Source organism: Globicephala melas, chromosome 1 (assembly GCF_963455315.2).
Source record: "Globicephala melas chromosome 1, mGloMel1.2, whole genome shotgun sequence".
Classification (NCBI taxonomy): domain Eukaryota; kingdom Metazoa; phylum Chordata; class Mammalia; order Artiodactyla; family Delphinidae; genus Globicephala; species Globicephala melas.
The window spans coordinates 151,438,912-151,465,063 of NC_083314.1; the positions used below are offsets into that span (position 1 = coordinate 151,438,912).

Sequence of the window (26,152 nt, forward strand, 5' to 3'; positions counted from 1 at the left end):
GTCACCTTTCTGGTTTTTGCCCTTCACAGAAAAGCTTCTTAAAAACAGTCTACACACTCTTTTCTGATCCTCCACGGACCAGTGTCTCCTCAACCCACTGCAGTTCTGCTTCTCTGCACTCCCCCTTCACTTGCTTGCACATTCAGCCATGTCTCTGATAACCTCCTAATTGTCCAGGTCAATGAGGACATCTTAGTCCTTTGTTTACTTGTTCTGTTGCTGCAACAACTAAAATCACTGACCATCCCTCCTGCTCAAAAGGCTTTCTTCCCTGATGCCTCTCCACCCTGACATCTTCTCTTTGACAGCCTGTATCCCTGGCTGCTGCCTCCTGTCATCTCATCTTTCAGTTTCCAGTGCCTGTCACATTGTACGTAAATTGTCTCAGACCTGACTAGGAGTCCCTCTGCCCCACTGCCCACCTTACTATCAGCAATTCCACTCAACGTGAAAGTCAACAAATACTGAGAGACAAGTGTGTCCCATCCTTGGGTTAGGCCTCTAGGGATAATTGTGAGAACCAGACAGAGTTCCTTCCCTCAAGGGGTACGCAGTTTGGGGGTGGCACAGAGCCCTGTAAATAAACCATTTTAAGTCCAATAGTGTGGTAAGCGCTAGGATGGGGCAAGCACAGGATACTTTGGGAATGTGAGCGAGGGACACCTAACCCAGCCTTAGCTGGGGTGCGGGCTGCTATGGAAAATTTCCAGAGGAGATGCCATCCAGGCTGAAAGGCATCTGCAGCTAGCCAGGTGAAGAGGTGAGGAAGCTGTACTCCAGGTAGAGGGAATAAAACACGCGGAGGCTCAGAAGCGCGCGAGTGTAAGGTATATTTAAAGAATTGCAAGTGCAAGGCAGTGTGGCATAGCGGTTAGGAACACAGACACTGGAGCTGGGTGATCTTCCACCTCCCGGCTGTGTGACCTTATGCAAATTACTTAACCTCTCCAGGCTTCAGTTCTCTTACCTGAGAAGAGGGGATAATAATACCTCATAAGGTATTATGAGGTGTTATGACCCTCATAAGGGTCAACAAACTGCCTAACATATAGGAAACCCTCAATAAAGCTTAGTTCTTATTTTCATTGCTGAGATTGTTCAGAGTGGCTGGAGTACAGTATGAGGATGGAAGCGGCAAGAGACGAGGCTGGGAAAATGGGTGGAGGCCAGAGAACAAGGGGCCCTTGATGCTCTGCTGCAGGGTCAGCACTTTACCCTGAGGGCAACGTGAGGATTTTAGGTCAAGGGCTTTAAGTCAAGAGTGACAAGAAAAGACTTTGTTCTAGGAATAGCATCTTGACTCTAGTGTAGAAAGGTGATCCGAAAGGGGCAAGACTGGAGGCAGGGCACCAGTTAGGAAGCTGTTCCCATAATCTCGGCAAAAGATGCTGATGACACTAGGGTTGGAGAGAAGTAGAAACGCCACACAGGAAGGAGCGACAGGACCTGGTGACTGTCTGACTGTGGAGGATGAAAGGGGGAGGAATCAGCGAGGATGCCCAGATAACCTTGCTTCCTACTTCCTACAGGGCCCATCAGGAGCAACTCCCTTCTCTCCTTCCATTTTTTTGGTGGGGGCTGTGCCACGTGGTTTGTGGGATCTCAGTTCCCCGACCAGGGATTGAACCTGGGCCACGGCAGTGAAAGCCTGGAATCCTAACCACTAGGCCACCAGGGAACTCCTTCTCCCTTTATTCTTTTTTTTTTTAGCTATGTTGGGTCTTCGTTGCTGTGCGTGGGCTTTTCATTGCTGTGGCTTCTCTTGTTGCGGAGCACTGGCTCTAGGCATGGGGGCTTCAGTAGTTGTGGCATGCAGGCTTCAGCAGTTGTGGCTCATGGGCTCTAGAGCGCAGGCTCAGTAGTTGTGGCGCATGGGCTTAGTTGCTTCGCGGCATGTGGGATCTTCCTGGACCAGGGCTTGAACCCGTGTCCCCTGCATTGGCAGGCGTATTCTTAACCACTGCGCCACCAGGGAAGTCCTCTCCCTCTATTCTTAACCTCACCATATGGGCACACAGCCTTTCTGTGTGCACTAGATTCTGCCCCTCTATCTTCAATCTCTCCATCTCCTCTGACTCCTCTTAAACTTGCTCGATCTCTGTCAACCCCAACAAATACATAAACAAAGCCTTTCCCTCAAGCTTCTACACTTTCTCCCTTATTCACCCCCAAATTTCTCCTTCTGGCCTACAGGATAAAGTCTGAACTCAATGTGGCATACAAGATCCTACAAAACTTGACCCCAGCCTAGCCTCATCTGCAGTGACTTCCACGTTGCAGCAGACACCAACTTCTCAACTCCCCAGGCCCTTCCAGGGCCCACTTGTATCTCAAACCTGCTCTGCCATCAGGAATGGCCAGCCTCCTTTTTGCCCTTTGGCTAATTCCCCAAGACAGCTAGGGGTTCTCAGGTCTGTGGTCCCACTTATGCCACCTCATCTCCTGCTATTCTGTAAAACTTCACCGTCCCTCCCACTAGAGTGTGAGTTCCTCAAGGGCAGGGGTTGGTCCTCCCTGTCTCTATGTCCCCAGGGCCTGCCTAATGCCTGGCACAAAACAGATGTTTAATAAATGCTCGCTGGTGAATGAGTAAAGAAATCAGCCAGCTCCCGTTTAGATGGTTATATCTGAATGTTCATGATATGTAGGTCCATAAAACTACCAACTTCCCAAAGCTGCCATGTGCAGAGTGGCAGAGTCTCCATCCAAGAAGGCCAGTGCATAGTCTATGAGGCATTTTACAGCTGACAGGAAATAGCAATGTCAGCAGCGGTGTCATCTTTGGACACTAAGGACAGGGATTCAGTGCCATGAACGGTCAGTTAAATTGTAATTGGAGTGAACTGTTCCTCTGCAAACCATAATGTTCTTTAGCTGCAGCCAAATGGCATTCAAGAAAATTTTTTGAAATGTCAACGAAATCATTTCCAATTTGGTGCTCACAACCAGAGACTCTAATGATCAGTGGAAATGAGAAGCAAACAAATTAGCACTAATGGATAATGGCTTTTGGAAAAGAGGATTTAATTTATAGTCAACTGATCATGGCATGCAGCACGCAGTAAAAGTCAGTTTCACCAGCTTGATCGTAAGAACCAGAGCACACCTAGAATGCCAGAGAAAAATATACGTATGCCATCATGCTTATTGGAAACTCTCTGTAAGTGGCAGCCAATTAAAATGGTCATTATTTTACCTTGGAGAGAAAATGGTCTGAAAAAATCAAAGCACATGAAATTAAAATCAGGATTAGGAACCTCGGTCCAAATTGGTTTGTTTGTGGCCTTCTAACCTTGGCAAGGTCTTCTGCAAGGACGACAAACCTACTTTGTCTTCAGCCCAGAGTGGACTCTTTGTTTTTAATTTCCTCTCCATCTTCAGAGGTGATTAATAAATCTGGACTCATCCATAAATCATTTCTATAGCAGCCAAACGGTTCTTCTTCGTGCCAGGAAACGAAAATCACAGAAATCTCAAAACCCTTGGCTCTTGTACTAAGTCAAAGGTCCTTAGCAACAAGTGAGAAGAGGTATTAAAAATCAGGGCTTCCCTGGTGGTGCAGTGGTTGAGAGTCTGCCTGCCAATGCAGGGGACACGGGTTAGTGCCCTGGTCCAGGAAGATCCCACATGCCGCGGAGCGGCTGGGCCCGTGAGCCATGGCCGCTGAGCCTGTGCTCCGCAACGGGAGAGGCCACAACAGTGAGAGGCCCACGTACCGCAAAAAAAAAAAAAAAAAAAATCAATAGGTCACTAGGTTTCATTTCTAAATAAAATTTCTCAGAGGGCTTTTTTCCTCCTACATCAAAAGACACATTTCTAAAAGCAAGAAGCCTCCAGGGCATGGGCTGCCAGCCTGGCTCCTTGTCCCCACATGGCCTCGGAGATAAGGCAGTCACTGTCTCCTGTTCCTGTGGGTTCCACGTGCACAATGGGACAGAGGCCTTCTCCCAACCCGACTCTTTACTCTCAGCTCCTCATTCAGAGAGAGAGGGAGAAGAGACAGAGACAGAGACAGAAACATTCTCCTTTCAACTTCACGCCCAGCCAAAGAGGGTGTCCTGGCCTTTACTTCCACCTCAGGGCCAAATGCAACACAATTTGTCACTTTCTTCTCATAGACGCCCTTCCTTCTGCTCCCCACTCATACCCTCTTCACAGACTCCATCTGCCCCATCTCTTCCCCACAGCCAGCCACCATTCCCTCCACCCTGTTTCCATAGACCATTTCCCCCATCTCCTTCCTGCAAAACCTACTGCCGTCACCAGCTTCCCAGACCTACCCTCATTCTCTACCCACGGACCCCCTTTTCCTCTCCCCAGACTCACTTCTGCCCCCAGCTCCACTCCACAGGCCTGGCTTCATGCCCTCCCCACAAAATGTAACTCTCTAGGTCAACCAGAGTCTCTCTGCCCACGTTCTCCTCACCCCTTCATTGCTCTATGCTTCATCTTCCTTGACCTGATTGCCTGTCCTTCCTTCCCTTCCCAACCTTCTTACTCTTCCCTGGAAAACTTTTGTTTCTGATCAGCAAAGTCTCCTCCACACTTAGCGGCTCCACACTCGCTCTGCCCACCTCCAGCCTGCCCTGGAAGCTGGCTCTTCCTCAGGGCGCCACTTCTGCATAGTCGACCCTGGAGGAAGCTGCTTATACTCTTAAACCCAAGGGATCTCAGGACTGGGAGAGGGGCTAATGTCTCCCCACCAAAGTCCAATTCAGTTCCTATTCTACCTGCTCTTTGTAAAAACCCTTGCTACTGTAGGGTCATGCCATTCAGCTGTATTGACCTTTGCCCCTCCTCTTGCTGTCATCTACAGACTCCAGAACAACCTGCTTTACTGGTACCTGGCTCACAAGCATCCTCTTCCCTTTTCCTTCCTCAGGTCCTGCCATCATCTGGGGGGATTTCAATGGCCATGTCAACATCTTGGCTGTCTTCTGTATTCCACTTTGGCCACCTGCTACCATGGTCATACCCTGGACCCTGTCATCACTTGAAACTACTCAAACTTCATTACTCCACTTTCTCATCATAACTCTCTCATTCAACTGTTTCCAAGATATGGGTTCTCTGACTTCATTGGGACCTCCAGCCCGTAACACTTTTACTCTCCCTTATGCAGTTTAGGTCTAAGATCCACCATCTCAACCACTCTTTTGCCAGGATCCTCAACTTCCTTGTCCTTTGTCCTTCCATTTCATCCACCTGATAAAATTCAAACCTGGATCAACTCAATTCACCTCTCTGCAGCCACCAGTAGATGGCTGAATATTGTTGGGGGAAAAATACATAGCACACAACCATGCAGACTGCTGCTGCTACAAAATAATGGTCACCAACCTCAATAGGGCTCTAACTGCCCGGAAAGCTGTATGCTACCTCGGTCATCTTGCTCCCATTCTCCACTGCAGCTATTTCAATCCTTCTCTGCTGGTCTCAAATCTTGTAAATCATCTCCAATCCCTTTCTCCCTGGCTGATACCATGTCCCTATTCCACAGAAAAAGTAGGAACCACCATACAAGAATTCTCTCAAGTTCCTGCCACCAAATCTACTAATGTACTCATCTCACATGCCTCCTTTCTGTCACAGTGCAAATGTCCCTCTAAGTGAACTTCTCCACTAATGTTTTGGATCCCCTACTCAGGAGTCCCCAACCCCCAGGCCGCGGACCGGTAGCAGTCCATGGCCTGTTAGGAACCGGGCCGCACAGCAGGAGGTGAGCGGCGGGCAACATCGCTCCCCACTGCTCGCGTTACCGCCTGAACCATCCCCTCCTCTGCCCCATCCGTGGAAAAATTGTCTTCCACCAAACCGGTCCCTGATGCCAAAAAGGTTGGGGACTGTTGCCCTACCTTATTCTTTTTCTGGGGGCGCCACTCTCTGTCATCTCTTTTTCCCTATAATATTATCTTTTTCTCTTTGCTGGATCCATGCCAACAGCATTTCTCCCATCTGAATAAAAACCTGCCTCTCCTTCCAGCTATCTTCTTCTCTCTTTTTGCCTCTTAAAGAGCCAAACTTCTTAAAAGTGTAGTCGTCACTTCCTCACCTTCCCACCCACTTCTCAACTCACTGTAATTCGACCTCAGCTCCCACCACGCCACTGAAACTGCCTTTACAACCACTTCCTTGTTTCTAAAGCCAGTGGATTTTTTTTAGACCTTATTTTACTTGATTTGTCATCAGCCTTCAACACTTTCCTCCCCTGGTTTCTGGGAAACCATGTTCTACTACTGATTAATTAACCACTGTGGACACTTCATCTCAATTACTTTTGCAGAACCTCAAATGTAGGTGCTTCTCAGGGCTCTGTCCTAGGCCCTCTTCTCTTCTTACTCTACACATACTCCCTGGGCAAGCCCAACAAATCAATCCACTCATGTGGCTGCCATATAAGGCACAACAGACTGCACATTTTAATTTCCAGTTTAGACTTATCTTGCAAACTCCAGTCAGGCATACTCAGCTGCCTCTTGGACACCTCCACTTGGATGTCCCACTGGCACCTCAAACTCACCATGCCCAGAACTGACCCTCTCCTAAGAACTCTCCTTTCTGTTTGCCCAAAGCAGGAATTTAGAAGTCATTCTTCATTTTTCCTACTCACCCCATGTCCAACCAGTCACCAAGTCCAGTTCTTTTAAACTCCTAAGTGTCTAAGGAATCCATCCCCTTTTCTTCAATCCTGTTACCTCTCCATGTTTCAGGCCACCATAATCCTTCCCCATTACTAAAACAACTTCCAAAACTGGTCTCCCTCCTTCTCCCAGTCCCCAATCCATTCTCTTCATTGATCTTTCTAAAACACATATCTGATTGTTACTCTTCCACTTAAAGCCCTGCAGCCTCCCCATTGTCCTTAGGATAAAATCTAAGCTCTTGTGCTCATTGGTGTAAACTGCATTGGAAATTTTTTCCATCAGTAAGATCTACCCATAAGTTCAGAGCTGAGCGTGGTATCAAAGACCCTCCAGAATCTGGGCCTACCTGTTCCTCCAAGGTTGCTCTCCCATTAGTCTCTCCTCTGGCCAGGAAATGCTCATAATTCCTGGCACCGACCCCTCACTTTCCTCTCCTTTTATAAATTTATTTATTTATTTTTGCCTGCGTTGGGCCTTTGTTGCTGCACGTGGGCTTTCTCTAGCTGTGGCGAGCGGGGGTTACTCTTCGTTGCAGTGAGTGGGCTTCTCATTGGGTGGCTTCTCTTGTTGTGGAGCACAGGCTCTAGGCACGCGGGCTTCAGTAGTTGTGACTCACAAGCTCTAGAGTGCAGGCTCAGTAGTTGTGGCTCATGGGCTTTGTTGCTCTGCGGCATGTGGCATCTTCCCCGACCAGGGCTCGGACCCGTGTCCCCTGCATTAGCAGGCGGATTCTTAACCACTGCGCCACCAGGGAAGCCCTCACTTTCCTCTCTTTGAGCCCTGTAAGGTCTCAAGTCTCCACAAGTCTTTCAAAACCCAGCTCAAGAGCCATCAGCACTGCCATAAATGCCCCTTCTAATTCTGAGCTCCTAAAATCCTTAGGGCCTACTCTTCTTGTAGTACTTATCCCTTGCACAGTATTGCAGTTGGCTCATGCATGATTTCTTTCCCTCTCCTTTTAAGACTTACGGAAGTCAGAGCCAAAAACTTAATCCTCACTAGAGTCCACCTATGTAACAGGTGGTCAGTAAATATTTTTTAAGCGCGTTGATAAATTTAAGAAAACTGTACCCCCTAGCCCCTTTATGTCTCGCACGAACAGGGCATTCTCTAAAGTATTCGCTAGAAAATAGCACCTCCTTTGCATCCTCCCCATCTCACCAGTCAGAATATTCCTCGACCAGCTGGGTGGAGGATGGGCTGGCACGCATTCCTGTGGTCGTTTTGTGCGGTTTTCTACCTCCAGCCCTCGGAGCTGCGGCTGGTAGAGGGTAGTAGAGATAGCTAGGTGATGTAAGTCAAAGGGCACTGCTGTCCACCCGGTACGATAAGACACGGTTTAGGAAGGAAAACCCTCCCCGACCCCAGAACACAACAACTCTCCCGCAGACCCTCTTACCTACACAGGAGGGTGGGGACTCTTCCTGACCGGCGTCTTGGCTGGCCAATACCTGACCCAGATCAAGCGAGTCAGCCAATGGCTGAGGGCCAGGGATAGAGCGGGGCGGGGCATGGTTGCTAGGGCCGAGCTAGCAGGGTGCTGCGTGAGACCCCGAGAGAGACTCGCTGGTTGCTAAGGCGGGAGGTCACAGAGCGCGGCTCAGGGATTGGGTAGCGTCGAGGGAGGTGGGTGGTGATTGGGCGGTGCCCAGGAGGCCCCCGGGTGAGGTGCGGGAACGTGAACGAGAGTTCCGGCCGGAGGCCCGAGCTGAGGGCCGGCGCCTTCATCATGGCCTCGGCCCAGCTGGACTACACCATCGAGATCCCGGATCAGCCCTGCCGGAGCCGGGGTATGGAATGAGGGTTGGGTCCAGTCGTGGGGAGGTGACCTAAGGAGTCTGTGGGTCTCAAGCGCAGCTGTGGCCCCGCCCCTCTTGCGGCCCTGTCCTCTCGCGGCCCACCCCCTCACGGGGGGGTCCCCCTCACCGCAGGTCCTAGACTTAGTCGGGTCCAGAGAGCCCCGCCCCCTAGTAAGCCCCTCCCCCAGAGTGCTCTTGGTGTCCGAGCCCCGCCCCTTCGCGGCGTCTCCCCGACCCCTAACCCCGTAGGCTGGGGCCCTTCTTTCTGTCTCTTTAGTCAGAGTTCCCAGGCCCGTACCTTCGCTTCTCTCCTGGTAGCTGAAGGCCGTCCTGATTCTTTTGTTTGGGGTCGGGCTTCCCACTGCTAGCCTTTCTTCGGCAGTTGTGGTTAGGGGTCCCACCCATTATATTTCATCCACTGTTTTCCTCGGGGTCCATGCAAAAGCCCAGGACACAGAGCCTTCATCCCTCCCTCCTCTGCACTCTCCTTGGCAGTGGTTACAGAGCCGTCTCTGCCATGAAATAGAAGTCTGCTCAAATCCTGACTCCTCCCTTTAGTAGCTGGATGACCTTTGGCATGCTTCCAGCTCTGAACTTCGGTTTCCTCATCTGCACAGCTGGGGTACCAATAGTAACCTCCCTCCTAGGGTTGTTGGTTGCACAACTGAGATTATTTGTCTAAAGGACCCAGCATAATGCTTGGCACAGAGTGAGCTTAATGATTAGCTTTGTTTTCCTCTCTACAGGCATATCATTACAGAAAGATGTGTGGGAGGCTCCACAAAATTAGTAGCCTGTAGAACAGGTCTGGGTCCCTGTCAGTGTGAGTCAGATTGGGGGCCCAGAGAATGGAGTTTGGCCCTGATTGGGAATCATGGTAGAGGAGCCTTGACATGCACCCCAGCCTAAGCTGCATGTCTTGCCTGCCTTACTCCACATCGTCTTCACACCTCCAGCTGCAGCTCAGCCTCTTCTATTGCTACCACAACCATCTTCCCAGTGCAAAGCTTTGATCTTATCACTGTTCTACATAAAACCCTTCAGTGGCTCCTTATTGCCCTCAGGATAAATCAAATCCAGATTCCTTAGCATGGTATTCAAAGTCCTCCATAATTTAGCAGACCCTTCCCTGACAGGATGCTTCCTCCCAAATATCCTGGCCTGTTGGAGGCAACTGGGATTGTTAGAAAGCACTTCCCTTTCTTGAGCCACAGTAGGCCTTCCTGTCATTTCTGCTTTCAGTTCAGCATTTGCTGTGTCCTGGCGATGGGTTAGTTGCTGGTGCCTCAGAAGTGACTCACACACAGACTCCTTCAAGGAGCTGTGGTTCTGGGGAGGGCTGAGGGCTTAGAAGCAGGGGGTTTCACAAAGACGTGGTAACCGCAGGGCTAGGAGGTCGTGGTGGGTGCAACACAGAGCAAGGTAGTCTCTCTTCCTCTCTTTTCAAGCTCATCTCTCTTCTCCAAGAGAAATACCTCCAGGGCCTTCAGTTGTTCCTCCTCTGGTGTGGTTCTAATAGCCTCCTCCTTCTGATTGCTCCTCTGCACTGGCTTTGGTTTCTCATTCCTTTCCCTCTCAAAGTGCATAGCCCAGAGCTGACCTCAAGGCGGTATGGCCCTCAGAAGGAAGTGACAGCACTGTGATCCCCTGAATCTGTTTTCTTCCTGTCTGCAGAGAGCTCCCCTCCAGGCTGACAGGGCTTCACAGACAATCTTTGGGGGTCCAGAGATTGTCTCTCTTTTGCAATTACTGTTTAATGGTGGAGCAGTGTGAAGGACAGTCATATTTGGTTTCTGGAATTGCTTTTCCCCCATAATTGAGCATCAGAGCCACAGAGCCCAGCACTGCTGTGAGTTGATAGAGAGGCGAGCAGCTTCTGCTGGCACGTCAGTTAGCTGGAAGGCAGCTACAGATCTGGGGTCGTTCAGAGCCCAGGGTCCTTCTGCTGGGATTCCCACCAGCAAGTATCCGTGGCTGTCTGGGCCAAATGAGGGTCGTCTGCCTGGTCCTTTGCTGAAGCTGATCCCTTGACCTAGCATTTCCCGCCATCCCACCCACTCCTCTTTGACCAGTGATCCCCTCACCCTCCTAAGTGAGAGTCGGGTATTCTCATCTCGTTTCCTTGGGGAAGGTTCTGTTCTCAGGGCTCCCACAGCAGGGATCCCTGTCGTGTTGCTGGAGGTTTTGCTCAGTGTTGCCAGAGCCTGGCAAGGATGAAGTGCCAAATGAGCTGAAGGGAGTCGTTTGGGCAGCACTTGGGCCCGGCCCAAGTTGCTCTGCCATCCCAGGCCAGGGCTGTGCTGCCCCTCCTCCCAGCCAGAGAATGGTCAGCCAAGCCCTGCCCTGGGGCCCCTCTGCAGCTCACTGGCAGGCCAGCAGGCCTTCTTAAAGGCACCCTGTTGCTTTCATGTTCAGTAAACATTTTTTAGAAATAATTGATTCACAGAATTAATGAGGCTGGGACAAGGGGCTCACTCTTAGAGTACAAAGAAAGCCTTCGGTGGTGGTGGGGGGTCACAGAGAAGGGAAGTGATAGGTTTATTGTAGGCCCAGGCTTAATTGTCAGTCTGCTCTTCTGCTGAGCGCCTGCCGGGGTCAAAGAAATGTAGACCTTGTCTTGACCCCCAGGAAGTTCTCCCTGGCACCGGGGAAACAGTCTGGGGTGGACCACAGTCCAAACAACCATGGTGGGCCCCAGGGGTCAGCTGCCTTCCTGGAGTAGAGTGGCCCAAGCTGGACCTGGAGCTGCGGGAGGGCTGACAGGTAGATGGGGAGCAGCAGGAAGTGCAGAACTAGGGGCACTGGGGGGACTGAGAGTGGCCCGAGAGAGCAGGGCCCTGGCGGCAGGCCGCCGGGTGCTTTCAGGAGCCGGAGAGAAAATCTCAAGAGCTGTAATACCAGAGAGGCCTCAAAGGCCCGGGCGAAGGGTTGGGACTAGACCCTCTTCTTGTCTGTGGGGACCCCGTAGGTGCTTTTCTTTTTTAAACAGTAGAGTTTTGTTTATTTTTTTAATCACGGTATGTTTTCTTTCATACATTAATAAAAACCCTTCCTAATTTGTCTGCTTTATACCAGGCACCGTGCTAGGCCCTGGATCTGAGCTCCAGACGTGAAGGACCCTTTGCTGGCCTCCTTTGCCTGAGGTCTCTGTGGTTTCTGTTGCACTTACATTGTTGACCATGCCTGGCTCACATGCCAGGCCTGCCAGGAACCTCTCTTATGATTTTATTACTTCTCACGACCACCTTGTGAAGTAGGGAGTACTCTTATCCCGTCTTACAGATGAGGAACAGAAGCTCAGGGGAGGTGAAGTATCTTGCCCCAAGTTATCCCAGATTCCAACGTGGGAGCCTCACTCCAAAGCCTGTGCGTGCAGATTTCAGTTGCCAGCAGGAAGTACTGCCTGAATACAGTTCCATTTCTAGGAAACAGTCAAGGACATGCAGGAAGAAAGAGGTGTCCATTAAAGTATTTTTATAACAGCAAAAGATTGGAAACAACATCATGTCCAATAATGGGAGCTTGGTCACCATAAATTATGAAATATTCTATAGCTGCTCTGCAGCCACTAAAAAGAATGGGGTAGAGATATATAAACCGACAGGGAGAGATGTTCACAATATATTGCTAAATTGAAGAAAGCAGATTACAAAAGCAGTATGGTTCCAATTTTATGAGATATTCATTTCCTGCTTTTTCTACAGTGAGCATGCATTCCTCATGAAGTAATAATAACTTCAATTCATTGAACTCTTTCTTTGTGCCAGGGTAACATGCTAAGCCCTCAGTAGTCACTGTCTTATTCAGTCCTATGTATTATTATCCCCATTTCACAGATAAGGAAATTGAAGCTTAGAGAACTAGCTCAAGGTCTGTTTCATAGTTATTGGTGGCAGAACCAGAGACTTGAACCCAGGTATGGTTTTATACAGTATGCACTCCTAGATACCATGCTACTCTCCTACGCTGTTACTCCAAAAAAAAAAAAAGTAAATTTAAAATGAAGTAATTTTGTTTAAATATAGGAACTGTGAGACTCTAGAAAGTATTTCTTGGGAGTAGAGGAAATTGAGGATCCTTTTATTCCTTGTATTTTAAGAAGAAAACAGGTTCTTTGTATTTTCGTTCTGGCTTGCAGAAGAAAAGCACATATTGTTCCACAGAGTCTTATCTTGTCAGCCCTTTCCTTTGTCTTCCCCATATGCCCCTGGGATATACACAATCCAATTTATGCTTTAGTTTTATGACTTGAACTGTTGTACAATATAGTATGTATCTGTAATTCTTGTATTATTGGTGTCAGTGTTGTTTGTTGAGAAAAGTCCAGAGGACAGAGAGCCCGTGGGATTAAATTGTTTTGTGGGGTACTCAAGAAGTGCCAGGTTGAAAAGAATACTTCTGCCTCGCCAAGGGGCTTCTGGGTATCCATGATCTCTTTGAGTTCTCAAGTGCTGTTGACTCTGCAGGACACCTCCCCCCACCCTTTTAAAAAAAATAATATTTTAACTCTCATTGCAAAAGTGATACATAGGGATTTTAGAAAGTGAGTAGAAAAAAAAATCATGAAAAAGAAATTGCCTCTGATCCCAGAAATAATTGCTATTAATATTTGATGTATTTTTTCTATACATAAGTATGTGTAGGTATGTGTGTATGTATGTATATAGGTATTCTGTTGTACTTACTTCTTTGCAGCTTCCTTTTTCGCTTAATGTGTTACTGTTAATTCTTAAAATAATAACATTATTGAGATACAATTCACGTACCATAAAATTCACCCTTTTAAAATGTGCAATTCATTGGTTTTTAGTATATTTACAAAATTGTGCAACTGTCACCACTGTCTAATTTCAGAGCATTTTCATCACCTCCAAAAGAAGCCCTGAACCATTAGCAGTCTCTCCCCATTTCCCCCTCCCTCCAGCTCCTGGCAGCCACTAATCTACTTTCTACTGTGTGGATTTGCCTATTCTGGACATTTCATATAAATGGAATCATGCAATATACGGTCTTTGTGTTTGACTTCCTTAACTTAACATATGTTTTCAAGGTTCATCCATGTTGTAGCAGTGCTTCATTCCTTTTTATGACCAAATAATATTCCATTGAATGGATATACCACATTTTTTTCATCCATTTACAGGTGATAGGCATTTGGATTGTTTCTACTTTTTGGCTATCGTGAATAATGCTGCAGTGAACATTCGTGTACAGGTTTTTGTGTGGTCATATGTTTTCAGTTCTCTTGGGTATATACCTAGGAGTGGAAGTGCTGGGTCATATGGAAACTCAATGTTTAATTTTTTTTGAGGAACTGCCAAACTGCTTTCTAAAGTAGATGCACCTTCTTTGCTTTCTCACCAGCAGTGTATGAGGGTTCTGAATGCTCCATATCCTCATCAACACTTGGTATTATCTGACTTTTTATTATAGCCATCCTAGTGGGTATAATGTGCTGTCTCATGGTTTTGATTTTCATTTCCCTAATGACTGTGATGTTGAGCACCTTTTCATGTTCTTATTGGGCATTTGTACATCTTATTTGGAGAAATGTCTTCAAATCCTTTGCCCATTTTAAAGTTGGGTTATTTGTCTTTTTATTTTTGAATTGTGAGAGTTTTTTTATGTATCCTGGATACAAACCCCTTATCAGATATATGATTTGCAAAAATTATCTCCCATTCCGTGGGTTTCTTCATTTAAAAAAAATAAATTTATTTATTTATTTTGGCTGCATTGGGTCTTCGTTGCTGCATGTGGACTTCCTCTAGTTGTGGTGAGCGGAGGCTACTCTTCATTGGGGTGCGCGGGCTTCTCATTGCGGTGGCTTCTCTTGTTGCGGAGCATGGGCTCTAGGTTCGTGGGCTTCAGTAGTTGTGGCACGCGGGCTCTAGAGAGCAGGCTTAGTAATTGTGGCGCGCGGGCTTAGTTGCTCCGCAGCATGTGGGATCTTCCCGTACCAGGGCTCGAAACCTGTGTCCCCTGCATTGGCAGGTGGAGTCTTAATCACTGCGCTACCAGGGAAGTCCGGTTTCTTCACTTTTTGATGGTGTCCTTAGAGTTCAAAAGTTTTCAATTCTGATGAAGTCTATTTTTTCTTTTATTCCTTGTACTTTTAGTCATGTCTAAGAAACCATTCCCTAATCCAAGGTCACAAAGATTTACTCTTACATTTTCTTCTAAGAGTTTTATAGTTTTAGGTCTTACATTTATGTCTATGATCTGTAGACATAATGTATGTTTACATTATGTATGTTGTATGTTTAATGTATTACAGACTATTTCCATATGTTTAATGTATGTTTAATGTATTACAGACTATTTCCGTATGATTAAACATTTTTCTTTCATAAAAGTAGAATTACTAAGTCAAAGAGTGCACGTTTTTTGAGGCTTTTAATACATGTTCCAAAATTGTTGTGATTCTCTTCTCCCTATCATTTCCTTCCCCCTTCCTACCTGTCCCCCACTGCTCTGGTTCAGGCATTTGCCAACTTGCCTTGCGTGTTACAGTAGTAACACGACCTGTTCTTAACGGGCCCTTTCAGTGCAGTGGATAAGTACAGTGGCATGGTGATGGTGGTGCTGTGACAATACAGAGGAGGGGCATCTAACCCAGTCTAGTGATGAAGGGGCTGGGGAGGGCATCAAGGGGGGCTTCTTGGATGTCAACAGTGAGCTGACTCAGCAGGTGGCATGGGCATTAGCAAAGCATAACATGGAGCATCAGCCTGCAGGGCTGGGGAGTGAGGAGCATGTGCAAGGTCCTGGAGGCGGGGGGTAGTGTGGCATGGTGGTCCAGAGATGCATGCTGGCTGTGCCACTTCCTGGCTGTGTGTTTTGGGGGAAAAAGACTTACCCTCTCTGTGTTTTAGTTTTCCTATCTGTAAAACGGGGTTAGCAATAGTAGCTAACTCCTAGGGTGGTCAAGGGACCAAATGAGGCAGCGTATGTTGAGGTTCTGACTGCGATGGCCAGTCCCTGAGGAGGAGCAGGTGGAAGAGGTTGGTGTTGGATCTGTTGATATACAGAGGCAGCCATGTGTACGGGTTTGGAGTTGAGTGGAAAGAGATTTGGTTAAGACTTGTTTTTTTTACCCAGGGGGCCCCCTGGGGTAGTGGTGATGAGCTAGTCTCTGGGTCAGACCACCTGGGTTTGGATTCCAGCTTCACTGCTTATTAGTTGTGTAACCTCGAACAATTATATACCATCTCTGTGGCTTAGTTTTTAATCAGTAAAATGAGAATAATAACAGTACCTTGTTCGTACGATTGTTGTGAGGATTAAATGAGTTGATATAAAAAGTGCTTCGATAGTTCCTGACACAATTCTCTTTTTGTTGTTATCATTATTGTTTTTCTTGGTGATGGCAAAGAGGGGGAGGTAGGAACTAAAGGAGATGTGGAATTCAGAGAGGTTTGTGATGGTTTAGGACCAAGGTGGGTTTGATTGCCTGTGCAGGGCTGTGGTAAGTCCTGGTGTAGAAGTGGGAGACAGAGCCAGTGCCCGAGTCTTCAGTGCCTGAGGGGCAGTGGCCAGAGGCCAGGAGATGTCAGCAGTGGGAGGGGGATAGGGGAATGACCAGTGGAAGGAGCATAAAAGGAGCAGGGGCTTTTACAGAGAATGGAGGAATCATGACCCGGAGGTGGCAATAAATAACAATAGCCATAGCTCTTACTTTTATTACTCTGGAAAGGGCAATAGGTAACAAGAAGAATGCCAGCTCTTTCTCCTTGGATCTGTCTTTCAGTTTGCAGCCACGTGTTCATTCATTCAGCATGTTTCTGCTGAGTGCCTAGACAGGCCAGCTACAGCGCTGGGCACGGGGAATCTGGCGCTGAATGCAACAAACCCAGGTCCTGCCTTCACAGAGCCTACTGGCTGAGGGGAGACGGACATTATACGAGTAATTGTGCAAGTCATTAATCAATACACACTGGATCATGCCACTCCCCCAGTTCCAGAATCTTCATTCGCCCTCCACTGCTCCGGATAAAATCCTGACTCCTAAGCATGGCTTGGGGGACTTTCAGGATCGGGCCCCAGTCCCACTCTTGGCAGCTCTCCTGCCCACTTCTGCTCCCTCTTCCAGGCTTCTAGCCTCCTAGGACTGCTTGCCGTGCCCCAGAGCAACTGTAACATCTCCATCGTCCCCTGCCCCTGCTCATGCCCTTTCTCCACCTGGCATGCTCCTACGGTCCGTCAAGGCCAGCACAGCAAGCGAGTCTTCCTGTGGGAGGCCTTTCCCGGTCACAATCACTCTCTCAGCCATGTTCCCGGAGCATCTTGGACTTTTCTGGTTTATAGTGCTCCATGTCTAGAATCAGAGTGGGCAGCGTGGCTCCAGTGGGAGGAGGTCATGACAAAGGCTCTGAGTTAGGAATGGGCATGGAGAGGGGGCCCTGGGAAGAGACTGTGTCGGGGCGTGGGAGATGCCTGTGGGTAGGAGGAGCACCTTGTGGTTCAGGGGGGTGGCCTCAAGTGCCTGGCTGGAGTAGAAGGACAAATTCCCTCCTTTTAGGAATGTTATGGAAAGCTTGGGCTCTGGGAAGAGGCAGTGTGTCCAGGGTGTCCGTATTCTGAGTTCCTCCGTGGAGTTGTGTGTCTGGTGAAGAGTCATTTCTGCCTGAGTTGGTGAAGCCAAGGGTGCCGGCAAAACCTGCAGTGGAGCAAAGTGGAGTTATAGAGCCCTGCTGTGGGGTGAGGGGCAGCTCAGAGGCCCGGCAGAAGTGTCTGAACCTTCCCGGACTGGGAATGCCCCACCACTGCTGGTAAGGGCGGCCACCAGGGGATGTGACCGCCCCTGGCTGCCTTCTCTCTTTTTGAGATAAACCCCCAAACCCTTTGCTGGTGTCTTGGTGGTGGTACCTGGAGGGGAGCCCCATAGGCTGGGGGAGGGGAGCCCATGCTCAGACAGCTGCACAGAGGTTAGGGAGCCTCCCTGGGGCAAGTCTCAGAAATCCAGCTGCTGGACCTCAGTGGGTCAAAGGCAGATCCAAACTGTAGCTGTCGATTACCACGCATGAGGCTGCTGCAGCCTGAGCTTTACGGGTAGTCATTGCCAGCAAGGTTGGGCCAGGGCCCCAGTGAGGCCCAGATAGAGCCTCTTCACCAGAAAGGCCAGTGCAGGCAAAGAGCTGCCCTGGCCAAGGACAGGAGGCCACCAGGCCAAGAAAGGTGGTGAGAATATTTAGAGTGGCCTGGTTAGAGCTGTGGGACCATCTCTCTTATCAGAGGCTGAGGCCGGTGTCAGGGGAGCCTGGAACGGCTGGCAGGGGTCAGCAAGGGACTGAGGTGCTGGGAGCTCCTGGTCCAGGCTGAGTTGCAACTCAGTCTGGCATCCCCATGGGTGCAGGCAGTCAATCTCCAAAGGCCGGAGCTGCCACTGCTGGAGAGCAGGAACACTGAACTTTTCAATCACATTAATTTCCACAGGAAATTGTTGTCTTCCTTTTGTCCAAAGGTTAGTGATTTATATTTACCATCCTCTTAACTAGCCTTGAAATTTACTGTCGCCAGGTCACCACCAGCATCCGTAAATCTTAGGGTGGCAGCTGAGCATAGCCAAGTGGCTTGATCCTTGGAAGGGTACACCCTGGTCCTTTCAGAAGGGCAGATAACTAGCAACAGACGGTCCGTGCACAGAAGTCGCCCCAAGGAGGGTGGGTACTCACTTGGCAGGGGAAATGAGATGAGGTCTGACCGACAAGCTTGCAGGGAGGCCTTCAGAAGCAGCCATGGAGGAGGCAGGTGGCTTGTGCCTTGGCACATCACCGAAGGAGATGAGCTTCTAGTTGTGGACGGGGCTGGTGGCACAGGAGGTCTCAAGTGACTTAGCTAGGATGGGGAGCAGGGACCAGATTCCCAGCTCTACACTTCCTGTGTGACCTTAGGCAAGTAACTTAACCACTCTGTGCCTCAGTTTCCTCATCTGTACTAATATTATTCGTATTGTTGTTGTGAGGGTTAAACCTCAGTAAATACTGGCTGTTATTCTTCTCTGTCAGGACAGGGTGGGTGGTTTGGTAGTGGCCGCCAGAGTCTGTCTGCTTCACTTCCCTGCTTATACTGCCCTATCCATTTCTCCTTTTTTTTTTTTTTTTAATGATTATTTTATTTATTTATTTTTGGCTGCGCTAGGTCTTTGTTGCTGTGCGCAGGCTTTCTCTAGTTGCGGCGAATGGGGGCTACTCTGTTGCGGTGTGCGGGCTTCTCATTGCGGTGGCTTCTCTTGTTGCAGAGCACGGGCTCTATGCATGTGGGCTTCAGTAGTTGTGGCGCACGGGCTTAGTTGCTTCGTGGCATGTGGGATCTTCCCGGATCAGGGCTCGAACCCGTGTCTCCTGCATTGGCAGGCAGATTCTTAACCACTGCGCCACCAGGGAAGTCTCCCATTTCTCCTTTTAAAGACCTCTTCCGTCTGCTCATGGAATTAGGACAGCAACTGGCAAACTTTTTCTGTAAAGGGCAGTATCTTAGGTTTTGTGAACTGCGTGGTCTCTGTTGCAGCTACTCCACTCTGCTGTTTAGCTTGAAAGCAGCCGTAGACATTATGTAAATGAATGAGCTGGGCTGTGTTTCAATAAAACTTTATTTGTGGACACTGAAATTTAAATTTCATATGATTTTCACATAACAAAATCTTCTTTTGATTTTTAAACAAAAACATTTTAAAATGTAAAAAACATTTTTAGTTTTAGTTCGAAGGTCGTATGAAAACAGATCTTGGGTCGAATTTGGCCCATGGCTTGTAGTTTGTAGATCCCTGGACTAGAAGGTGAAATTGCATGGTGGAAGTATTTATTCACTTTTCTCACCTGGGCTATGTCTTGGAGTCACTAAAGAAAGGGGCCCTCGGGTGGGTTTTTCCAGTTACCCTGCAGTGCCTCCTGAGAAGCCTAAAAGCCAGTTGAAGTGAAGGACAGAGGAAGGAGCCCCCTGGGAACCTGAGGCACAGGGACCGGCAGGATGCCTGGGCCTGGCACCTGGCGCTCCCCTGCCAGCAGCCCGAGTAGCGCTGGCTCTGGATTGGCTAGTCACCCCCACCCCGAACCCTAGCTCCAGGGATGACAGTCTCATCCTGCTTGTGTTTCAGAGAACAGCCCCAACCAAGGTGGGAAGGAGGCGGGGACTCGACAGCCTTTGGTGATTCTCTTGGGCTGGGGTGGCTGCACGGACAAGAACCTGGCCAAATACAGCGCCATCTACCACAAAAGGGTGAGTACTGCAGGTGTGCGGACGCCCAGTGCGCTGGGGCCGCTCTGCGGGGCTCTCCCAGCATCTCCGGGCTGCAGTGGAGGCTGACCACCAGTCAGCCCAGGAAGGCCTGGGAATGGCACCAAGAATGGCCTGTGAGGAAGACGCTGGGCCCATGGGGACTTGGGCAGGATTATCTACCCTTTTGCAGCCAGCTCTGTGGCCTGGTCTGTCCCCTTCAGCCGCCTGACCTGCTCCCCCTCCTTCCTCCCCAAGCCCCACAGTGGACAGCCCATCCCAGATGTGCTCCCAGCTGCGGAGTCAGCCCAGACCTCCAGTCTCTGTTGGCTAGTGCTGCCACTCTGGGCAGCAGGAACCTGGGCCGGGTGTGCTGGGCATAGTCTGGACTCCTGGGGCTTTCTCCTTTTCTGACCAGGTGAGTTTCTGTCTTAGGGCTGACCATGGCCCCTCACGTTTCCAGAGTAGAAGGGCCTCTTGGAAGAGAGACTCAGGACTGCGGTTTCCTTGCTTCATCTCAGGATGCACCAAGAGTTGTATGTAGAGGCTGTGGTTATTGGAGAGAGCCTCTGGGAAGCCCGTTTCACAGCTTTGGCCGCTGGCCTGACCCTGCCCTCCTCAGCCCAGACCTCCCAAAGCAGGGAGGCATCAGTACAGACCCCCAGCCACCAGCTGGAAGCCCTGCACTGAGGAGGAATGGCAGTCACCTGGGAGAAGGGCCAGCTGGGGCCCCCTCCTCTCAGCCTCCCTCCACTGACCCACGTCTGTGCTGTGCCCCAGGTGTGTGGTGGCCCTGGAATGGGAGAGGAGTTGGAGGAAAGATGTAGTTCTGAGCTTGAGGCCTCCCCTCAACCAACAAGCCTGGTCCTCTGGCATTGCCTTATTCCTTAAGCAGTTTCAGCTGCTTCTGAATTCGACTTACTGGGTGAGGCTGGTTTGGCTTCTCCATTAGACTAAGATCCTTGAGGGCAGGCAGAGGACTGGGAATAGGTGAGTGTGGCCAGAACAGAGGACAAAAGAAAGGGCAAGTGTGAAGAGATGAGGCTGGGAGGGTCCTCAGGGGACTAAACAGGGGTGTGATGTTAGACTTGTGCTTCTGAGAGTCCCTCACTGCTGAGTGGGGAAAGGATTGTGGGGGCCAGGACCAGAGGCTGGGAAGTGAGTTTGTTGAGGTGGCCAGGACCTTGGGGCTGATGGTGCTGGTGGAGGGAAGTTGATGGATCAAGGAGCTTGTTAGGAGGTAGAGTGGTCATTGGATGAGAGGTTGTGTGTGGGCACAGGGATAGGGAGGGGTCTGGGTAATGCCAGGTTTCTGGCTGCAGCAGATCCTGGGTTCTTTGAAACAAGGAGCACTAGAAGAGAAGCCGTGGGCTCTGGGGTGGATGAGATTTCCCCCAGGGAGTGTGTAGAGGGCAAGGAGAAGAGGCCCAGGACAGAACCCAAGCTTAAAGGAGCAGAAGACGAAGAGGGTCCCACGTGGAAAGGAGGAGTGGCTACAGGTGGACAAGAAAACTCAGGGAAATGTGATGGAATCCACAGGAAGAGAGTCTTAGGGAAATGGACCACTGTCGAGGGAGAGAGGAAAGATGTTCTTGGGGCAGACGGCATGGGAGGAAGTGATGGAGTGGAGGGAGGAAGTGATCCCAGGGAAGGCAGAGGGGTTGAGGTGGCAGCGCTCGTTGGCAGGGGGTTGTCTGGGAAAGGAATGGGTGCCTTTACCCCCTGGTCAGGAGGATAAGATGGGGGTAGAGAAAAAAATTTTCCCACCCCAAACTCCTGATACTTTATTATTTAAAAGAATATAAAAACGTCATAGTCTGTCCCCTAGAGATCACCTCTATTTAGCCTTAGTATATATCCTTTCAGCTTTTTTTCTGTTTGTGCATCTTTTCTTTACCTAAATAAGATCTCTTGAATACACTATTTTATATCCTGCTTTTTTTCGGACCATGATCTCCACCGTCCCATGTTAATACATTTTAATCTCATCGAGTTTCCAGTCCATATTCAGATTCTCTGATAGTCGCCAAAGTGTCCTTTACAGTTGATTTTCCCGAACCAGGGTCCAATCCAGGATCGCCCATTGCATCTAGTTATTTCGTTCCTTAAGTCTCTTATAAGTCTAGAACAGTCCATTTTTTCCTGTTTCTGTCTTATTGAAGAGCCAGGGCTATCAGAGAGTGTTTCTAAGCGCTCGTAATCCCAAATGCTGCTGGAAGGAAAGTACGGTGGGGACCAAAAGGTGTCATGGGATTTAGCCATTCGGGAGAACTTGGGCGACCATGGTAAGAGCAGTGCAGCTGTCAGAGTGAGTCAGTGGGAGGGGACCAGGTGGAGAGGGTGTCAAAGTTTGGGAAGGTGAAGAAAGGGTGGGACAGAGTTAGAGGGGAACATGGTGGGAAGGCAGAGGCTTTAATTTTTTTTTTAATGAGATCGGTTTGAGCAGAAATCTGGAACGAGGAAGAGACTGAAAGTAGAGTGAGGTGAGGGCAGATGGATCAGGCTGGGACCGAGCATGTGTGGAGATGGAGAGATGGTTGGCTTCAGAGGAGAGGGAAGAGACTGGGATTGGACAGCCAGTGAGAGCCCGGCCCTTGGTGCAGGGGGGTTCCAGGAGCATCTGACTCGGGAGGTGGCAGCAGAGATGGAAACCTCAGAGCGAGGCCCAGGGAAGCTTGGTGTATATGCCCTTCCTTCACAGGGGGTGTTGGGCGTTCACAAGGCAAGCTCTGTGCATGCACTCATGGGTGACGTGGAGGTGGAGGGCACATGTGCCCTCAGAGACAGTGAGTTCCCAGAACTTGCTGCTGGGTTTATGCCTGTATCAACAGGTAGTGCTGCATGGGAATGCTTCTGGGGAGAAGCGTGTGTGGGCGTGTGTGCACGCACATGTGTGGGCTCCTGAAGGTAGTACCTACAGTGGTGTGTGCACTGTGGGTGTGCGTTGGTGGCTGTGCTTTTTTGTGCACTTCACAGGTGGTGCAGTGGGTGCCATGGGTGTCTGCATCTGTGGGGTGTGAGGTGGACAAGGCTGTGTTTAGTCCCAAGGGTTGTGTGTGTGTGGTGGTGTGGAGTATGTTTGCGTTCGTGGGCGATGCTGTGTGTAAGTTGAGGGTGGGTGGAAAGCACCCTCTGGGGAGTTGGAGCAGAGCTCTTTGTGAAATTTTCCAGATCTGCGGGGCCAGGTAGCATCCGTGACGCCCCCTGCAGAGTCTTGGGAGGGGTGCTTAGGTACGCTAGGGTCTTGGTGAGAGCAGAGCCAGGAGGAGTTGGGGCACATGTGATCACAGTCAGCGGGAGGGGACAAGGTCAGGAGGCTGATGGCAGGGTTACCTCAGCTGACCATCTCTCTCTGGCTCTGGGTCATTCGAGTACTGCGCGCATGTAATTTTCTCCTTGTTATTACTCCTACCACCACTAATGACTGCTGTTCTTAGCTGAGGACTTTGTGCCAAGTGCTGTTTTGGGCACTCAAGGTACGTTTTTTCGTTTCATTTTCACCACAATCCCATGAGATGGATGTTATCCCAACTTACAGCTGGGAATGCAGACTCAGAAAGATGAAGTAAATTGCTGTTCATCCATACTGTTAATAAGTGCTGGTCCCAGGAATTGAGCCCAGAACTGTCTGACCCCAGAGCCTGCCTAACTCAGATTCCCCCGGCAAGGGGCCCTTTGTCTCTGGCACATGTTAGTGAGAGAGGATTAGGACTCAGGGTGGCTTTGGCTGCCTGTTCTAACTGGCCTAGAAGGGGATCTGTGTGGAGACCTTGAGGTGTACTTGACCCAGGCATTGAGGGGCACAGAGGCCTAGAGAGAGTTTAGCTAAGATTTTAGAATTTGAGGAACAACGGAGTTTACTGTATTTGGAATTTCAGGGAGAGTGAGGAGTGATCCCAGGCCTTGGAACCAGACATTTGGGAGTATGGCCTCTGTTCTCAGGGCCCTGCGGGAAGGTGGCAGTGGCCAGAGACTGACGCCATGTGGGCCTGGCTCACGGGTGGCCTCTGGTGGTCAAGGCTGGGCCTGCAGGCTGTCTCGGGTGTTGGGTCTTGCGGGGATACCTGTTTGTCCCTGGGAAGTAGGGACAGGCAAGAGCAGAGTCGCTGTAGCAGGGTGTAGCCAAGCAGTGAGGCCTTAAATGTGCCAGAGTTGAGCAGATGAGGGTGCAGGGTCAGGGGTGGGAGGGAGACAGGGAGCGGACCAGAGTGAGGAGGCTTCCTTCTGGTCAGCCCAGATGTTTCCAAAGTGAGCTCTGGGCTCCAGGCCTCGCATACCATCCCAGGCTGAGGGGGCTTGGCCAGCATGAAGCGCTTATTCCACAAATGGGCCTGGAGTGGACCTTCCTGCGTCTAGGAGAGGTGAGCTGTTGCCCAGACTGCAGCAGGGCCTGGAGCACTGCCAGCTTATGGGCCTGTGGAAATTGGAGCTGCTGGACCCCTCTGACCTTAGCTGCTCCCCACCTCCCCACCCCATCCCCGAGGATGGACAGGGCCTCTCTCCTCTCCTCAGGGCTGCATCGTGATCCGATACACAGCCCCCTGGCACATGGTCTTCTTCTCCGAGTCCCTGGGCATCCCTTCACTTCGTGTCTTGGCCCAGAAGCTGCTTGAGCTGCTCTTTGATTACGAGGTTGAGAAGGAGCCCCTGCTCTTCCACGTCTTCAGCAACGCCGGCGTCATGCTGTACCGATACGTGCTGGAGCTCCTGCAGACCCACCGGCGCTTCTGCCACCTGCGTGTGGTGGGCACCATCTTTGACAGTGGTCCTGGCGACGGCAACCTGCTGGGGGCTCTGAGGGCGCTGGCAGCCATCCTGGAGCCCCGGCCTGCCGCGCTGCGCCTGCTGCTCCTGGTGGCCTTTGCCCTGGTGGCAGTCCTGTTCCACGTCCTGCTGGCGCCACTCACCTCCCTCTTCCACACCCACTTCTATGACAGGCTGCTCGACGCAGCCTCTCGCTGGCCAGAGCTCTACCTCTACTCCAGGGCCGACGAGGTGGTCCTGGCCAGGGACGTGGAGCGCATGGTGGAGGCACGCCTGGCGCACCGGGTCCTGGTGCACTCTGTGGACTTCAAGTCATCTGCACACGTCAGCCATCTCCGTGACTACCCTACTTACTACACGAGCCTCTGTGTCAACTTCATGCGCAGCTGCGTCCGGTGCTGAGGTCCTTGCCCTACCCACCTCACCTCTGCTCCAGAAATAAATGCCTGACACCTCCCCATGACCTACATCCATGGGTGGGGTCCTCTTCTGGTTCAACTCCCTGCAGCCCTCTGGGACTTTATGGTCCTCCAGGTAGAGAATTTCCATGGGCCTCTGTCCTGGGGACTGTGGTGGTCTGCTTATCCCAGGATTCTTGGGGCAGGAGTGCCTGCGCAGGTCTCTGCGGAAGCCTAGCAGTGGTTGTGTTTGGATAAGTGCAACAGGCTGCTGACTCCTGTGGCATTTAGGCTGTGAAGGGTTAATAAAGCTGCGGGTGGGGGGTAGGGGTGAGGATGAGCCCCAGCATTGATCTCTGATTCCTTGAATAGAAGGTGAGCTTTGCAGGGAGGCGCCAGAGGGTAGGGGCAGGCTGGGGCAGGGGCTGTGATCTGTGCTCCCAAGTCCCGGAAGGGCAGAGCCCCACAGCATGGAGTGCCGTCCCTGTGGATCCCATTTAGCAGTTCACTCAGGCTTCTCATTGCCAGGGAGTCTAATGTGGAAGCCAGATGGGGAGCTGAGGGTACACAGGTGGGGGGCCTGTCCAGGTGTACCACACTTTGCCAGGAAGCTGCTAGATCCAGGAAAGTTGCAAGATGTGTGTGTAATGGGCAGAGGGAGTGGGGTGCAGGAAGACAGCAGCGCCAGATGGGAGCTGGGACAAGCTGAGTCAGGAGCCCTAAAGACCAGAACCAGAACCACTGGCCTGAAAAAAACTCCTTCATCTCCTTGAGGGGGACCCACTTGGATCCTCTGTAGGTAGAAGTGGTGGCTTCAGCCTTAGAGAGTCCTGTATCATCTATTATTCTACAAGTCACTGCTGCACAATGCTGGCACATAGCTGGCATTCAATAAATTTTTGTTGATTTAATGAGCTTACTGTGGTGATCGAGGGACTTGGGGGGCAGGGATGGACTTTGAAAGTTTGACCTGCAGCGAAGGAGATGGCTGGAAAAGCTCTGGGTGGGAGCTGACCCCTGATAGATAGTCTCAGGGCTGATGGACCCTCTGTCTCCAAGCTCTGTCTCCAAGCTCCAAGCCAAGCTCTCCCTACATCGCCTCAGCCCTCTGGGACTCCCCCACTACTGTGGCAGCCAGTTCCTATGCCTGCATGGCTGCATTCCTAGCCATGGCCAACAGGTGGCAGTGCTGCACGCGACAGTGCTCAGGGATCCCACAGCAGGGCGGGTTTCATGCCCTCACTCTGGGTTAATGTCTCCTGTTAGCATATGGTCCCCAGGGTGGAAGTAACCAGCCATCAAGCACCCACTGACGTGAGTCCAGGGCAGGCAG

At 50.5% G+C, this 26,152-nt stretch overlaps 2 protein-coding genes across 3 annotated transcripts in view; one reads left to right on the forward strand and one right to left on the reverse strand.

The window, feature by feature from the left end:
- Positions 1-8,423, reverse strand: part of LOC115858290 (armadillo-like helical domain containing protein 1) — a 47,812-nt gene extending 39,389 nt beyond the window's left edge. Inside the window, exon 1 of the mRNA XM_060306315.1 lies at positions 8,044-8,423. The gene's annotated coding sequence lies outside the window, so the exon portion shown is untranslated. The remainder of the gene's footprint in view (positions 1-8,043) is intronic.
- On the forward strand, positions 8,153-25,734 carry TMEM53 (transmembrane protein 53). Of its 2 annotated transcripts, XM_030865996.2 has the most exons (3): positions 8,153-8,434; positions 19,539-19,660; positions 24,170-25,734. In XM_030865996.2, the coding sequence occupies exons 1-3, from the start codon at positions 8,374-8,376 to the stop codon at positions 24,821-24,823; spliced, it is 837 nt and encodes a 278-aa protein (XP_030721856.1). In that variant the 5' UTR covers positions 8,153-8,373; the 3' UTR covers positions 24,824-25,734. The 2 variants fall into 2 exon arrangements, with proteins under 2 accessions (XP_030721856.1, XP_060162302.1); XM_060306319.2 differs by lacking the exons at positions 8,153-8,434; positions 19,539-19,660 and adding an exon at positions 19,960-20,075.
- The last annotated feature ends 418 nt before the right edge of the window (positions 25,735-26,152 follow it).

Bases quoted from the DNA above. Each gene is read 5' to 3' on its own strand.
- TMEM53 (XM_030865996.2), top strand. From the start codon at position 8,374: ATGGCCTCGGCCCAGCTGGACTACACCATCGAGATCCCGGATCAGCCC. The intron at 8,435-19,538 runs GTATGGAATGAG...CTTGTGTTTCAG, and splicing joins TCAGCCCTGCCGGAGCCGGG to AGAACAGCCCCAACCAAGGT. The intron at 19,661-24,169 runs GTGAGTACTGCA...TCCTCTCCTCAG, and splicing joins GCGCCATCTACCACAAAAGG to GGCTGCATCGTGATCCGATA.